The following is a 15,808-nucleotide window of genomic DNA, read 5'->3' on the forward strand; positions in this document are numbered from 1 at the left end:
GCAGCTGAGTGTGAAAATTACATAAAGTCCAAAGCCATCAAGTGTGAGCCTTAGGACAGAGAAACAGTCAGGCAAGTGCACAAATGCCTTCCACGTGTTCTGGATGGAAAGAAACTGAATTTTTTAAAGACTAACATGGAAACTGCTTTAAGCAATTTGTCATTTTCAATAGAGGTTCTGCAGCAAAAGAGAGATTTCGACAAGTTAAACAACTTCCTACCGGAGTGGCTGCGTGCAATGTTTAAACTACCTCTTGCAGACTTCTTAGAAAAGGAATATTTCTAATTTTGCCACTCAGGAAGACTTTGAAATGTCACTGCCATTTGATTTGACCAGTGAAGAGGAAACGCAGAGTTGAGAGAAGGGGAAAACAATGCAAATACCATTCCATATTTTTTAACTTGGTTTCAGGCAGCTTGGTGAGCTGGTGCCAATAAGTGTGAACATTGCTTATTTACCTCCGAGAGGGGGAAACTTCAGACATATTTTCTGTAAATGTTACAGCTTAAAGCTCACCTGGATATTACAATGCATAAATGTGAAATATCATCTGAAAGAGAGCTGAGTCTGAGTCCATCTTTTTGCTAAACTTGGGCTAGAAACAATGTTTTTATAGCAAAAAGTCCTCCAAACATGATCCAATGCAATGCATAATAATGCTAAGGTCTCTTCTACATCAGGGACTTTGAGGAAAAATAAATAAGCAATAAATATTCCCCACTGTTTCTGCCACTGGTTCAGACAGCTATCAGCATTCAGCAGTGCTGCTGCTGTGTCCTAATACATGAAAGGTCTGTCCTTTAGAGACCTTGATGAAGTTTTGTTTATCAGTTGGTGATGCTAATGGGAAGGCTTTGCTCAGCCGGGAGCTCAGGGAGGAGCGGACTCTGCCTGACACAGCCCACAGGTTGCTGGGAAGATGCTTGAGGTTTATAAAAACGGAGCAACAGAAGCAGAACAGCAGCAAGTATCAGCTGCGTGACTACTGTTTGTAAAATCTACCTCCGTCCGCAATCAATACAGGAAAAGAGGACGGCCAGGTTTAATTAAAGTCTGTAAGATGGCTAAAAAAGTCCCTAAATTTTTAAAGAAAAGTTTTTAATCTCCCTGGTGGGCACATCCCCCCGGACCTGGAGGGCGGGAGGTGCTGCAGGCAGCAGAAACGCTCTGTCAGAAATCAACCAACAAATTCCTGTATCCAGCACCTCCTGAACCGGGCTCCAGCCAGGCAGCTGACGTCACCTTCCCTGCCAACTCAACTGCACCGTGGAAAAATACTTGTACTCCCAGCCAGGGGCAAGATCCCATCCGGGCAGCTACCGCTACGGCAGATGCTGTACCGAATGAGAGAAGAATACTGAAAATAAAAGTTAACTGTGACAAGCCAGTTTGGGAGCCAGGGTTTCCTTGTTTTCCCCAGCATCCTCAGGGGAGAGCAGGCAGCACCGTTACAGCAAGATGCGATGACAGCTCACCCACTCGGTCTCGGGACTCAAAACAGCACAAAGCACGGCAGTCCCAAAGCAGGGCACGGATGACCAGGCTGAGTTATGCACCAGCTACACTAAGTCAATTTGAAATAGATTTTTCTATTCAATATCAAACAGATTTAATCCACTGCAACCTTTTAACGTCAGTGGGCTCTTCGGGATTGTGACAACTTGCCCGGCTTTTAGGCAAACAGCAATTTCCACACTGGTTTAGGCAAGCCTCAGCACTGATTATAGCATCTTTTACATCCAGACAGACAGAAAAAGCCCTCTGCGATGTGTTACGTTAGCACATGCTTAAATTTAAGCACTCTCATTTTTATTGGGGCTTTTCTCATATATAAGAGCTTCAGCAGATCCAAATTTACATACTAATTGCTTACCAGTCTGCAATGTGACCAAGATATCCTATCCCAGATCAGAACTATGTGAAAAAAAACCACTGTATTTCGGTCCTGGAAAAACTGATACATGTGTATTTCCAGCATCAGCTAATACAACTGGAAAATTGGCAACAGAAAACAAAAATAAATGGAAAAGACACCTTGGATAGTCCCTGGCTCATCTCTTTTGCAGATAAAAATCTCAGCCTTTGACATGCTTTACAAGCACACAGTAAAAAAACCTATAGGGAGAAGCTTGTATTTTAGATGGAAACACCATCGTGGCAAATCTCCACCTGAGCAGGACAGCCTGGCGATGCAGAAGGGAGCTGCTCCAGCTGAAGCCGTTTATCCATTTCACATGTTTTAATGTGGACCTGGGAAGCAGCACAGCCCCACGGCACAGCGATGGGGAGCTGAGATTTGTGGGTCCACGACCTTGTCAGAAGCATCCTGACCAAGTCACACAGCCTTTGTGCTTGGCTTTTCCCCTGCTCCAAACATTACTTGGGGTGTTTTTAGTCTTCACCCTCCCTCTCCTGGCAAAGCATCCAGGCAGGGACAACTCTCTTGGGCTCATGGCACAAGAGGGCCCCAGACTTCACCAGGCTTGAAAGATTGCCATCATACACCCAAGTATTCACCACTTCTCCCATCCTCATAAAGAAATGACCTCCTGTTAAAGTGTAACTGCCACCTGCCTCTGGAATGAGGGAGCTAAATGCCACTTTACAGCCTTTAAAATGCCAGAGACCTGCGTGCACAACGAAACTGGGCACCTTTCCGAGATAACGTTTATGGGTGTTCTCTAGTTTTCCCTCCTGCAATCTTCAAATGACTCACAGGGACCAGACAAAGGTCTAGATAGCAGCTGCCCCCAGCATTTGTCAGGAAAAGGGAATCTGGATGTTCTTCAGCAGCCAGGTTACATAACCCAAATAGAAAACAAGAGAGGTCTCAGGAGCGAGCCATCTTTCAAAACCAACATGTTTCTGCAGATGATTTACAGGACAAGTATCGCTGAAACAGTTTCACCACGGGAATGCCACAGAAGCGAATTTAAATGTTTTTACAGGATCAGAAGGCTGCCCATGCATCTCGTGATGAGGTAATGGGCATGGGAACCGTTCTCAACCATAATGGTGGTGGTTTCATACTCTTGCTTTTCAGCTTTCAAATAGCTGTGCCCACAACAAATTTTGCCACTTATGGCGAAATCTATGGCACTGGCTGTGTGACAGCCTGAGCTGCTGGAGTCATGGGATTAGTTTCCACTAAAAAGGGACAAGAGTTGATTCTGGAGCTCTACTGAAGTAGCATCTGACAATAAGAATGCTAAAGTGCAAAAAGTAAACATATATACATACACACACACACATATATGCATACCAGTCACGTGTTCCAGGAGCCTCACCCAAGAATTCAAATCATTTTGATAGGTGACACACAGTATTTTCACAAATGCCTCCTCTTAGGCTGGGTACTCATATAAAACTGTCCCCTATACATAACCCCTCTGAGCAGCCAACCCTTAGACCAACACAGCCCTGGTGTCCCCAACACCCCATCTGCATTTTGCCCAGAGCAGTTCTGCACCTCCTGCAGAAAGCCAGAGACAGCCAGTTATTGAGGGTTTAATTGCCTCGCTCCACGTGTAGTAAATGAAGCTTCCTGCGACATGAAGGATTTATATAGACTATGGTTAAGTTCAGACAAAAATACCGCCGTGTGAAATTAGGTCAACAATCTCAGCATGTCCATATTTCTTCACTAAAAAAAAAAAAAAGAAAACGTGAGGTAGTACAGCTATGGTAAATGTAGAAAAGTATTTGTCAGCTCAGATCTCGATTTGGAAAGTCTGATTAATAACAGCAGATAGTAGGTGACAGGAGGACTCCATAGTGCACACAGACTATACAAAAGTTAACAAAACACTATATACCATTGCTAAGCAAGTTTGATATTTGCACATAAAACAAATATACAACATTTGCTGGGCTATGGCCAGAAGACAATCTAACAACAACAAAAAAGGCCATCCCTTCCCAATAAATAAACAACTTACTGATTTTCTTCAAAAACAACCAAATCTGTGATCCTCAGAGTGCCCCACTGTGAACCCAGCAGAGCCTCTGGACGTGCTCATGCAGACAGGCTGCTGCTGTTCCTCTCAACCACAATCAGTGCACACTAAGGAGATATTCTATATTAGTCACTTCATTGTTTAAGGAAAAAAGCATACCAGGGAAAGGAGAAAGACATGATTCTTTATTTTGCATCATCTCTCTTTCACCCTTAGGACAGGGAGAGAACAAAGCCTGGGCTGGACCGGTGGCTGCCAAAGCCCCATCAGGCATCCTGTCCCGCAACGCCTTCCCCAGGCACCAGCGCCAGCGCTGCAAAGGGGAGACTCAGCCTGGAGACGACAATGTCCCTAAATCCAGCCAAACCACAGACTTCTCCTCCCCAGGCTCACTGGGGATCAGCTACCCCAGGGCCACGTTGTGCCACGCGTCCCCCGGCTGTCCCCGCACTGCGCAGGGGAGCCGTGCAGGAGCACGAGTTATTTTAGGCACCGTATCCTAACAGGATACTCAACAGCAAAGTTGCATCCTATATTATACATCGATGTAAGCATTTAGAGTTCCCAGAACAAGAAGATGTTGGTCTACACTGCTCTGTCATCAGCTGGAAAGACAGCCACGCTCCTGGCTGGTCCTGCAGAAAGCACTCAGCTATTTCTGCTTTTAGAGATGGCCTCAGCATCAGTAGCAAATCCGGCAGTGAACAGTGAACTTTCCTCAACCTGATGCTTTTGGTATCTTCCACGTATCTCCCGCTGCCCGTCTCTCTCCGCCTCTCCTCCAGCCATCCTTGGCTTCCAGCAAGGCTCCGGTGAATTGTTCCAAGCAGGTCCAAGCCCCAGGAGCATCCTCCTGTATCCCTGTTGCCTCAAGCTTTCAAAAGACTGATTAACAAATAAGAAGGCGGTGATAGCTTAAAAAAAAACAAAAACAAAACCACCAACCTAAAACATGAGAAGCGTGATATGCTTGCTATTCAAGGACTGTTTAGATTATGTGTACTCAAGGTAAAGCTTATCTAGTTTAAGATTCTACTTACAATAGAGGATGCTTAAGGAGTGTTTGGATAATAGTCAAGGCACCAGATAACGGACATTTCAGAGTCACAGATTTGCTAATTGAGGACATACATCCGCCTTCAGCATTGAGAAAGGAGGGGTGGGCAAGAGAAACAAAGACCCTGGTGTCCTCAGATGAGGCATGACCATAAGAGGACAAAAGGAGCAGGGGTATTCTTCCCCAAAGGACCACCAAAGACCACCAAAAACCACTGCACAGGCGTAGAAGACTCTATGGGATGATTGCTCAAGAGAACAACACGTCATGTTTGCTCAACATAATGAATATGCAATAGTTAGGCGGAACATATGTATTAGATAGGTGTGGTGTTTCAACTGTAGTGTATAAGTATGGACTGAACACCTCAGTAGGTGTGCTCGATTTGTGGAAATCTTCCACCTTGCACCCTGGGCAGAATAAAGCAATGTCTCCTCTCTAACCACACTTTGTGTGTTTTGGGAGTTACCTTCTGATCAGGTAACATCCCTGACACTTAAATTGTAGTTGGGAGTTCCACACACCCCTTTGGGAAAGGAGGAGGACAGGCGTGTTCCTTGCTATTTTTAAGAAAAGTCTTTTCACAGTTATTCTGCAGCCCAGGACCTCACCTGCCCAGTTCAGCCTGTTTGGGAGGTAACTTTCCCCTTTCTCTCTCATGCATCCAAAAAAAATCCGAGACATCTGTGTCTGTCATCAGTTTGGACTAACACCCACTTAGCACAGGATCTGCACCACTGGAATAAGAGAAGTTGAACATCAAAGTTGGGTTTTTTTGAGAGTACACAATATCTGCACAGCTTTGTTTGTGTTGAGGGAGTGGCTGGATTTTAGGCAGCTTCTTTTTCAAAGGCTTTTTGTTAATAACTAAATGAAAACCCCAGAGTTGAGGTTTTCCCCTTAAAAAACAAGCCACTGTGATTAAGGATATGAAGAAAGAAAAGTCAGTCTCTTCCCAGTCTAATTGTACCGAGGCACTGACTTCAGGGCTCCAAAATTACAGATGTATAATCCAAGACAATGAACTCTTTAGTCAAGGATTAGCAAACCATGCAAAACTGATTCCTTATTCAAATGCCTTGCAATTGTAAGGGCATCTGTTCCACTTTGCAAGTCATCCCAAAGGCTTTGTTTGGTTTTTTCCTGTTCCATTATGAAGACAGGGTGCTTTGCATTATTTTCACACCGTGTAATAAGTGCTACTGTTTAGTCTAATAGGGGACAGTCAATGAAATCCAATAACTGTTTTTACCTTATTTTTCTTTTAAGTTATGATACAAGCCCTCTCAAATATAAAAACAAGAACTGTTCTTACTCAAAAGCCAAGCCTGTAAAAATGTAACCCAAAACGCCAGGACCTGAAGAAAAAACTATTTTGTTTCTCCAAGGTATACTAGGGGCAGGTTTGTTTTTTTGGTTTTTTTTTAAAAAAAAGGGGGAATTTATGTAGGTTTCAATAATATTACTAACACAAAACAGTTTAGCACAAATGATGCCAAAGTCAGGACTGGGGACTAGCAGAGAGAGCAGTGCCATCATTCCAGCCCATAGCAGCAGAATAGCTCTGGAAACCATTTAAAATGTCACAGGAGGGAGGATGGATGGAGTGTCTGACCTTTGGAAAATGAAGGGTGGATCTCAACAAAAATATCCCAGCTACCCTGAGCCATGCTGCTTCTGCAGGGCCAAGAAGGATGCTGGCCCACCTATTTGGTCTAGAAGGAAAAGCAAAAAAGAAAAATAAAGAAAAAAAAAATCCAAATCTGCCAACATACCAGCCCCATGTAAGAGCTGCCAAGCTGCTCTGGAAACAGGCAGCCTCTTCCACAGCTCTCTATCAGATCAGTAGAAAACAAGTTCTGGACAATAGCCCAGGCTTAGGTTTGTTTCCCAACACCAGATCCTTGCAGGGAACACCAAACTTAAACCATCAAACTCACTGGAACTCTATGGGTTGCCGGCTCCCGCAGGACTCGGAGCCTTCCCTGTCAAACCGCCACAACAGCTAAACCAAAGCAAGTTACGCGAGACCAAAATAAAAAGTGAGAAAACAAAATATCAAGTGTCAAGTGAGACAGAGAAAATGATGATAGCGGTGAAAATTATGTTTCTGCAGGAGCTGGTCTTGCACGCTCAGCAGCGCTGTCACTCAGTGCCAAAGAGCTGCTGTTTTCTCCGTCCTGCAAGCGGTGCCTCGGGTGACGGGGTAACGGGAGCGGATAAGATCTTCATAGATCACGGGGACCACGACCCATCCCTGCGCCCTTGGTGCAAAAAGGTCACTTAATACTCAGTTTCTAAAAGGCAAAAATAAAATTTTTCCACAGCTGCGCTACAGAAAAATTCTGCAGAAATAGGGATGACGAGGATCCCGTATTTTGCTGCTCCAGGAGTTGGGACGTGGCGTTGGAAGGAGCTCAGATGGGATGGAGGGGTCTGAGTACCAGCCTTCCAAGCACCACCAATTGCTCACGGTAAGGATCCCTGCCTTCAGCTAACCTTTTGCCTCAAACTCTTCATAGTTCTTCTATAAATTCATGGCACTTGCTCATACACAACCAGTACTCCATGTTTTCACCAAGAACTTTAAGGCACTTGCAGCACACAAAGATCAAAACCCATATGCCTTGATTTACGAGTTCCAGTTGAAGTTCAAGAGGGAGCGTAAAAAAAAAAAAAAACCCAACACCTGAAATAACTAGCAAGCATATCTTGTGTCTGGACTGAAGTAAGGGAATGTAAACAACAAACTTGGTCAATTATTTTAAAAAACCTCAACAGAGGTCCCAAGGATCCTACCCTTGCCCACAGCTCAGACCTTGCTAACGAGATAGAAAAAGCCCTTGAGGCAGCAGCATCTTCCCAGTTACCTTCAAACTGAGCGATGAAGAAATCTAAGGAATGAGGGACATGTTGGCCTAAATCATCAGTTCTGTACAGCCACAAAAGTACTACTCAGAAGATCTTTATTTACACCTTAATAGAGCTGCCCTTGGGCAAATGTTTTCGCTGTCAAAGGAGTAGGGGTATTTCTCAGGCATCAGATGAAGAGATACAGAAACAGTCAGAAGAAATCCATGAATTGATCGCAGCCTGAGCCAGAGAAAAATGGCAATCCCAAACATGGGAATGTAAGGAGCTACCGACGGTTTGGCTTTCAAACCTGTTAAAAGAAGTTCTTAAATTTCTAACAAGATACATGGAAGATGAATCTTAAATCTCACAATAGCAGGTCAATAATTCACTTATGCAGGACTTGTAACTTGGTCTTAAAAAATAAACCAAAACAACACTCAGGATGATGTTAACATCTTATTTTGCAATGATGTTGAATGACTGCTTGTAATTAGACTATAATTGTGATTTAATTGCTCTGTGATCTGACTGGCCATAAAGAGGGAGCCTGGAGTCCCATCTCAATGGGTGGAAAGATTAACCTTATTGTGGAAAACATAATCCCATTTCATGCCATTAGAAGGATCATATTAATTCCTGAAAATTTTTATAACAGCAAAGATGTGGCACTTAGGCTGTAACGTCCATCTCTGGGGTGCTACCTCACGGCTCTGGAGAGGATGGATGACTGGTTTGCCACAAGCAGGATCAGCTTCTAAATCCTGACAAGTACTACACTGTAAATTCAGGCATAGTAAAGATAAGGTCTTCTTCACAGCACTATTTTAATGCACAGACATACACATTTCACAACTACTAAATGCAGTACTACTTTAAAGAAAGACTACTGATTTGTCGCAAAATATATTAGAAGCGATGCAAAGAAAGAGATTCTGCTTTTTTTAATTTTACATTTCAGTAGTGACTAGCCTTGCACAATGCTCATCCCAGCAGGTCACTGGTGAAAACAGGCCTTATAAATCTAAAATGCACGAACGTCTCCCAAGTTTTTGGATGGCAAATCTTTCACTCCACTTCAAATCCACTTGGGTCCTAAAAGAATTTGGGTCAAACGGAAAAACGACTTACAGAATTCACTGAGCAAGTGACTGGCACTCAGCTACGCAAAGACTAAAGGGAAACACTTTTTGGAGCTCATGCGTGACGCTGCAGAAGTAAACTCCTAGGAACAGCAAGAGCTCGCTCTCTAAACATGTTTTCCCTTCATTGGCCAAACCAACGGAGGCAGCTGCCTGCACGTCAAACCGAATGCAAGCTCTGCTATATCTCAGGGAGGCACACGTGCATCAACGCTCGCTTTCGGTCCCTGCAATGCCAGGCACCAGCATAACCTACTTAGCGTGGGATGTTCAGTGTCACCCACTAACAAAGTGACACTCTGCTTCCCAGTGTTTGCTAAACTACTGAACACATAAAAATTTACAGATGCATCAACTTTTTTTTTTTTTTTTTATGTTCTACAGAAAAAAAAAAACGTATCCCAGACAGCAATTCTCTCACAAGCTCTCTCGGGAAAATAAAAAGAAAAGGTCCAAATACCAGCTCGTGCAAACTTTTTGAAAGAAGCTGGTTTCGTTCAGACTAGTACACGTAACCGATTTCAACATTTCACGATCGCCTCGTATAGCAAATGCCAGCCTGACATTGAAGCATTGAGTCACTGCACTGTATTTCAGAATTTATCTTAGGGTCAAGTTAATGTTTGAAAAGAAACAAATGAAGCTGATAGTGCTGGGTAAACAGTGACTTTCTGTTTGGGATACGCCTGCTCCTGTTTGCCCTGTGTAGGGCTAAAAAAAAAAAAAAAAACCACCACAAACCCCCCACAACTCCTCCCTACTGTGGGATCGTCCCAGCTGCAAAGTACTATGAAAATTATTAATTGCATAAACTGATCTCAACACCTCCTGGTTTCAAAGCAACTGGTCATTTAGAGCTTGGGATCCTGAGACTTTTTAGGGAAGCAAAGTGTTGAACTGAGAACTAAAAAACAATTTAAAAATAAGTGTACAAACATATTAACTTTGACAGTTTCCCATACCAAGCATCTGGCTTGGTATGTCGGCACAGGTCACCTAACCAAGGAGCAAAAAAAAATAAAAGGCCGCAATCTGAAATCTCTCTGAATGTGCCCACCTCTCACTGAGGGAAAAAGAAAATGCAGGTACCTTGCCTTAGACAAAACACGGTCAATTTTTTATAGATACAGCCTTAATTCTTCCCTTGTGAAGAACGGCATGACAAACTTGTGTTCTATTGTGCTGGACTCTGTTAATCGAAATACATAAGAAGAAACAGTGAGCCCAATTTTATTATTGATTTATCCAAGTAAGCTATACATTATGGATTTATCCAAGTAAACTGTTTTGAAAAATGTGAAGTGTATTCAAGGAAGCTACAATATTCACAATACAGCCAAGAAATCATTGTGTTAAGGCAATGCCAGCTTTACACAAGAATATGAGACCATTGCTCCTAGAATTCAATCTATTAATTCTATACTCTCAGACCAAGTAATAATAAAAATGCATTTATTAACTCCACATGAGTCAATTGCCAATTTCATCAGAACTTAGGCACAGATGTAAGATGGAAACAGTCAGTCATAAAAGCACTACATGTTAACTGAGGTTTTTTTTTTTTCACACATTTGACAGTTCTGAAAGTTACCAAGATACATGGCAGCAGATTCTTCCTCTCTCTCCCCCAAAACCAGGCAACTATAGTGGTATATTTTTTTTCTTAAACGTAATACCAAAAAAGGGGAAAAGAAAGGGAAAGCTTCATTAAAGTTCTTTAGCTTTCCTCACTCTTTCTCACAGGGTAAGCAAAAGACCAAGAAATCCCATATGAGCAGTATTAAATACTGTTATTCCAATTAAGAGAATTCATATAGGCTCCCCCTTTTTGTACTTTGTGGGAACCTATTCAAACTTACGACTCACAAAAGCAAGAAAAAATATTGCATGTGGACCTGTAAGTCTATAAACTCTAGTTTAATGATAAAGCCGGTGCATAGCCTATTCCACCTATGTTTCAATTCCTAGTCCCTTGTCTTCCACTAAGTGCAAGGTCAGAACAGTTATTTTCTCTGTTCATGCTTGCAGATGACTGACTTATTTATAGTAAATTTCCTGTTTTTCCAGCCTTGTAAATGTCATACAAAATAGACAAGGCAATAAAACATATACATTTCCAGGCTAATTTTGCCGTAGCACTTCAGCACCAGTTGATTAGGCACTAAGAACTAGGAAAAGGAGGAGAATCATAGTTAAAAACGTGTTTACAATCTTCACACTCCTTCGCTGCCTGCTCTAGTGCCACACACCTCCTGTTGAATGACAGTTGCCATCCCCATAATGAGATTTTTAATCAACATAGAAGTAATGCATTTTAATTAAAACACTCTCCTTTTCTATGCTTATGATCCTGATCCACGAGGGAGTTCCCCGCTCTGCACAGAAAAGCGTGCAGGTGCCAGCATTGACAGGCACAGGGAACTGCTTTCCAGACCACAAAAATATTTAATGATTTTAAAAAAAAATATCTCCCTCTTCTACATTCCTGTCTAATAAAGCATTTAAAAAAACAGAAAGATGGGAGGGAAGGAGGGGGGAAAAAAAAAAAAGGGAAACTATAATCCCACGGTAACCAGGGGCTTGGTTCTCACCTCCAGATGAGGATGGTCCAAGGTTCAAGTGTCTGCCCTGACTCCAGGCAGGGTTTTGAACCTTTTTCTCCCAACTTCCAGGTAAACCCAACCAGTATGCTAAAACTCAGCTCTCTGCCCCTTCTTTTGACCATATCCCGGAGCTGAGAGACATTTACCACTAAATTCTGTCATTTCTGGTATATCCCCATGACATGTTTATATTTAGATTAACTAGTGTTTCCAAAATAACAAAAAGTTTAATCACAAATCGCTTGGTTGGGAAGGGTTTTTTTAATGCACCTTCTTTCATCCACCAACACCGATCACATTGCAACATCAGACGCTGTATTTTAACACTTCTGCTAAAACAATTAGTATGCAAAAAACCCTGCCTAATTTCCTCATACTTTTCTTCATGCTTTTCTCCCCCTCCCGTCTGGGCAGGGAAACCAGCAGGCTCAGTTTCCCTCCCCACTTCCCAGTGAAGCCAAGAAAACGCAGCAGGGAAGATACACATTTGTTGAAAGAAAACTGGTTTTGTTGGGAGTTCGACGCTGTTGGCTGGAATATTTCTACTGACTCTTGGAAATGACTAACAAGTAGCCGTGCTTTGGTACCTCAGCTCCGGGGCAGTTTTGAGCTGAGGTTGCCCCAAAAAGGGGAGCAGGTGGCGGAGGAGGATTGCACAGCCCAGCTCCGGCTCAGCTCCTTTCCGACAACCCATCGCTGCGATCTGCTCCGGTACCGGAGGTTTGAAGGATGGCTGTGAAACGAGTGCCTGCAGCCCTCCGGCTCTGCTCATCGGTGAGGTGAGGGACAAGACTTCAGGTGACGGTCCTGCCAGCTGGCCATAAATTTTGTCCGCAGCGACCAGCTGGGTTGAACCAAGTACAGGAAAAAAAAAAAACCCAACCCTCTCGCACTACCAGCTACAGCAAAACCCCAAGACTTGGGATGCCTACATGCCTGGATGACAAATAAACTTTCCCCTAAGGAATCTTTTGGGCAATCTGAACACTAACAGTTTCCTGGAACTAACTTCGAGTCCTGCCCTGGAAATTACAAGGCCATTAGCCAGGCCTGTTACGCTAACCTGTTGAGTGACTGTTGCATGTACACGGATGTGAAGTGGCTTTTTTTGTTGGGTTGTTTTTTTTTTTTTTTCCATCTCTTATCCTCTTCCCCAGCCAAACTGGAGAGCTACCTGTGCATGCCTTCACCTGCGCGCTGCAGGGCTGGGAGCATGGATGTGCCCTCACCTAGGGCTAAACTAGGGTGAAAAAAAAAAAAAAAAGAAAAAAAAAAACCAAAAAACACCAAAGCCGAGCTGACCTTCAGCCAGAGAGGAGAACTGCCCTCGCAGGAGGGTCACAGCTTTTCCCTTCCCAAAGGCGGGCAGCCGGCAATCCCACGCTGCACTTTTTGAACAAGACTCCAGTCATCGCCCAGCAGCGCGGCTGCTCGAAAGGATGCTCAGCTGCTGGAGGAGGGAATCTCTCCCATATTCCCCCAGCTGCGGGTCCGTCTCGGCCGCCCCAAAGTCAGCCCCGGACAGAAGGCTTCCCCCCTCCCTCCCCCGACACCCGTGGGTGCCCCGCGGGGAGCGCAGGAGGCTCCGCGGTGCCTTAGGGAAAGTCTCACGCAATCGCTCGCCGTGCTTAAGGCAGGCCAGAAAAACTGCAGGGACACTCCAGACAGAGTCAGGAGGATAAGGTGCCCGGGCATAAGCGCACGGGGGGGGTGAAGGTGCGCACACGAGTGGGCGCGAACGCCCGCGCGGTGACAGTCGCAGCGCCTGACCGACTCCCGTCGGGGTCCCGGCTCGCCCCGAAGGGCTTCACGTTCGCCTCTCCCTCCCTTCCCTACCGCACTCGCCCTTGGCCACCCGGCACCACGGGAGGGGACCCTTCACCTCCCCCGCGGCCCCGTGGAGCAACGCGGAGCGGGTCCGCACCCCCCCCCCCCCCCGGGCCCCGTCCCTCCGCGGCCCCGCTCGCACCTTGTCGGACGGCTTTCACCACGATGGGGTCCTTGCAGCTCCGGATCACTTCCAGCACGTCGTAGCGCGGTAAGCCCGAAACGCGGACCCCCTGTACCTCCAGCAGCAGCTCCCCTTCGCTCAGCGCCGCTTCGCCGCCGTCCCCCGCCACCGCGCCCGCGTAAGGGAACTCGCCGTGCTCCGCGCCGCCGAGGAGGGCGAAGCCCAGCTGCCCGCCGGGCCCACGGGTGAGCGAGCATTGCCGCACCCGGCTGGCCCAGTGGTTCTTCTTCTGGACGACGCGCGACATGGTGCTGCGCGGCCCTCCGCGCCCGCGGAAGCGCGGTAAGCAGGTGCGCAGGGGGCTCCGACCCGCTGCTTCATAGACCGACCCGCCGCCGCCGCCGGCCCCTCAAGCCATCGCCGCCGCCGCCGCCGCTGACGCTCCGCTCCGGCCGCGCTCGGCCCGCATGGCTCCGCGCCCGCGGAGGGCGCGCGCCCGCCTCGCCTCCCGCCGTCCCTCTCCCGTCTAGATTTAAAAAAAAAAAAAAAAAAAAAAAAAAAAATTTTAAAAAAAAAAAAAAAGGCAAAAGCGCTGCAAAAGCAAATCCGGCCGGTCCTCGCCCTCCCCGCGCTGCTGTTTTTGTTGGGCTGCCCCTCTCTCCGCGGGCGCTACGCGGGGCGCGGAGGCAACGCGCGGCGCCTTTAAGGCGATACAAAGACCCGTTTGTTTTGTTACACTTGGGTCCGTCCCGCTCCGCCGCGCTCCGCGCCGCCGGCGCAGGCGCCTTCGCAAACACCCCGCCCCGGCCCGGCCCGGCCCGGCCCCCGTCCGCCTCTCCGCCCCCGGCACGGCACGGCACGGCACGGCACGGCCCCCCCCCCCCCCCCAGAGCCCCAAGTGCGAGCCCCGGTCCCTCCCCGGTTCCCCCCTCCGCGGCGGCGGCGGTACCGGTGCGCGCCCCGGTTGGAAGGTCCCCGTTCCCACGGCTAACTTTTGCGAAGGGAAAAAGTGGGTGCCTGCGCACCCCGCGGAGGGGGCTGGGGGGAAACTCGTCTGTAGAGTTAAGTCACCGCCGAGAAGGGGCTGGGGAGCGCAGGCGGGGGCCGCGGAGAAGTTCAGCCCCTGGAAGATGCTCACGTTTTGGGGGAAGAGGGATGGTAATCCTTCGCTTTCCCCGGGAGGATTTCTAGGATTTTTCCAAGTCGCAAACCTCTGGAATCGCTGCTCACCTGCGCTTTCCAAGGGCTTGTTACGGCAGAGGGCACGATGAAGTACAAGTCCCCAGGAAAAACTTGCACAAGCCTGTCATTAAAACGGTATCAAAGGGCTTGCGCGAGGCTGAGTTAAAGCCGTGCTCGTGCCCTTAGTTCTCCACTTTTTGACTGGGTGCTTGAATTTGTGATGTTAACAACGTTCTCGCATTTTATTTTCCCCGTGTAATTGTTTAGAAGCTGGACAGACCTATAGTGAGGTCTGTCTGCTGGGGAAAGGGACGTGCGTCCATTTGTTTGTCCTTGGCCACGACTCTTCAAAGTTACCCAGAACCGGTGCGAAACTCAAAAAGGGAAAATAAGTAAGCGTGCACGTACCAGCTGTCCCTTCCAGGTCATGCTCCATGCTTCCAAACCTGAAAGCCAGGCCTCATTTTGAGCAGTCTTACGCATGACCGAACCCCTTCCAGCAAGGAATTCAGTTGTCAGATGTATGCGTGCCCTATTTTGCTGCTAATCGGGACTGAGAAGTGACACAGGGAAACAAAGAGCCTGGTCTCGCTCCCTGCGCTGCCCTAACGTGCGCTCTGCCGGTACAGCCCGCAGACTTTTGCTGCTGTCCGTGTTGCTCTCTCATCTCACATCTCTCAAGCCATGCGTGTACCGAAACGATCTGCGATGCCGGAGAGCCGGCAGGCTCGGGGAGCCCGTGTGCGATAGCTGGGGATGGAGCTCAGCCTAATGTCCTCCGGTGCTGGCCGAGCTGATCAGCCAGGCTTAGCTCACAGACCTCAAAAGCGGGGTGACGGGTACCTTCCCTGCCCTTACATCTGTCCCAGATGAAGTAGGGAAGCCTGTCCTTCCCTCACACCCTGCATCCCCATCGCTCCTGTCCCAGATGAAGTAGGGAAGGCTGTCCTTCCCTCACACCCTGCAACCCCATCACTCCTTTCCCCCAGCCGAGAGCTCTGATATGGCTATTTCGTAAAATCCCCATCGCTGCAGGCACTGCTCTGCAGCAGCAGAAGCCGTGG

General features: G+C 46.9%; 1 protein-coding gene across 32 annotated transcripts in view; it reads right to left on the minus strand.

Moving 5' to 3' along the window:
* The window catches only part of MAGI1 (membrane associated guanylate kinase, WW and PDZ domain containing 1), a 356,594-nt gene extending 342,510 nt beyond the window's left edge, over positions 1–14,084 (minus strand). For 10 of the 32 annotated variants that reach the window (XM_030043387.2, XM_030043384.1, XM_030043372.2 and 7 more), the window contains exon 1: positions 13,581–14,083. In XM_030043387.2, coding sequence (XP_029899247.1) covers positions 13,581–13,869 — 289 coding nt within the window. In that variant the 5' untranslated portion in view covers positions 13,870–14,083. Of the gene's footprint in view, positions 1–13,580 lie in introns of all 32 variants that reach the window. The other 22 variants (XM_030043378.2, XM_030043375.2, XM_030043365.2 and 19 more) reach the window with 4 other exon arrangements.
* Between the last annotated feature and the right edge of the window lie 1,724 nt (positions 14,085–15,808).

The sequence above is a fragment of the Aquila chrysaetos genome, chromosome 20, assembly GCF_900496995.4.
Source record: "Aquila chrysaetos chrysaetos chromosome 20, bAquChr1.4, whole genome shotgun sequence".
Classification (NCBI taxonomy): domain Eukaryota; kingdom Metazoa; phylum Chordata; class Aves; order Accipitriformes; family Accipitridae; genus Aquila; species Aquila chrysaetos.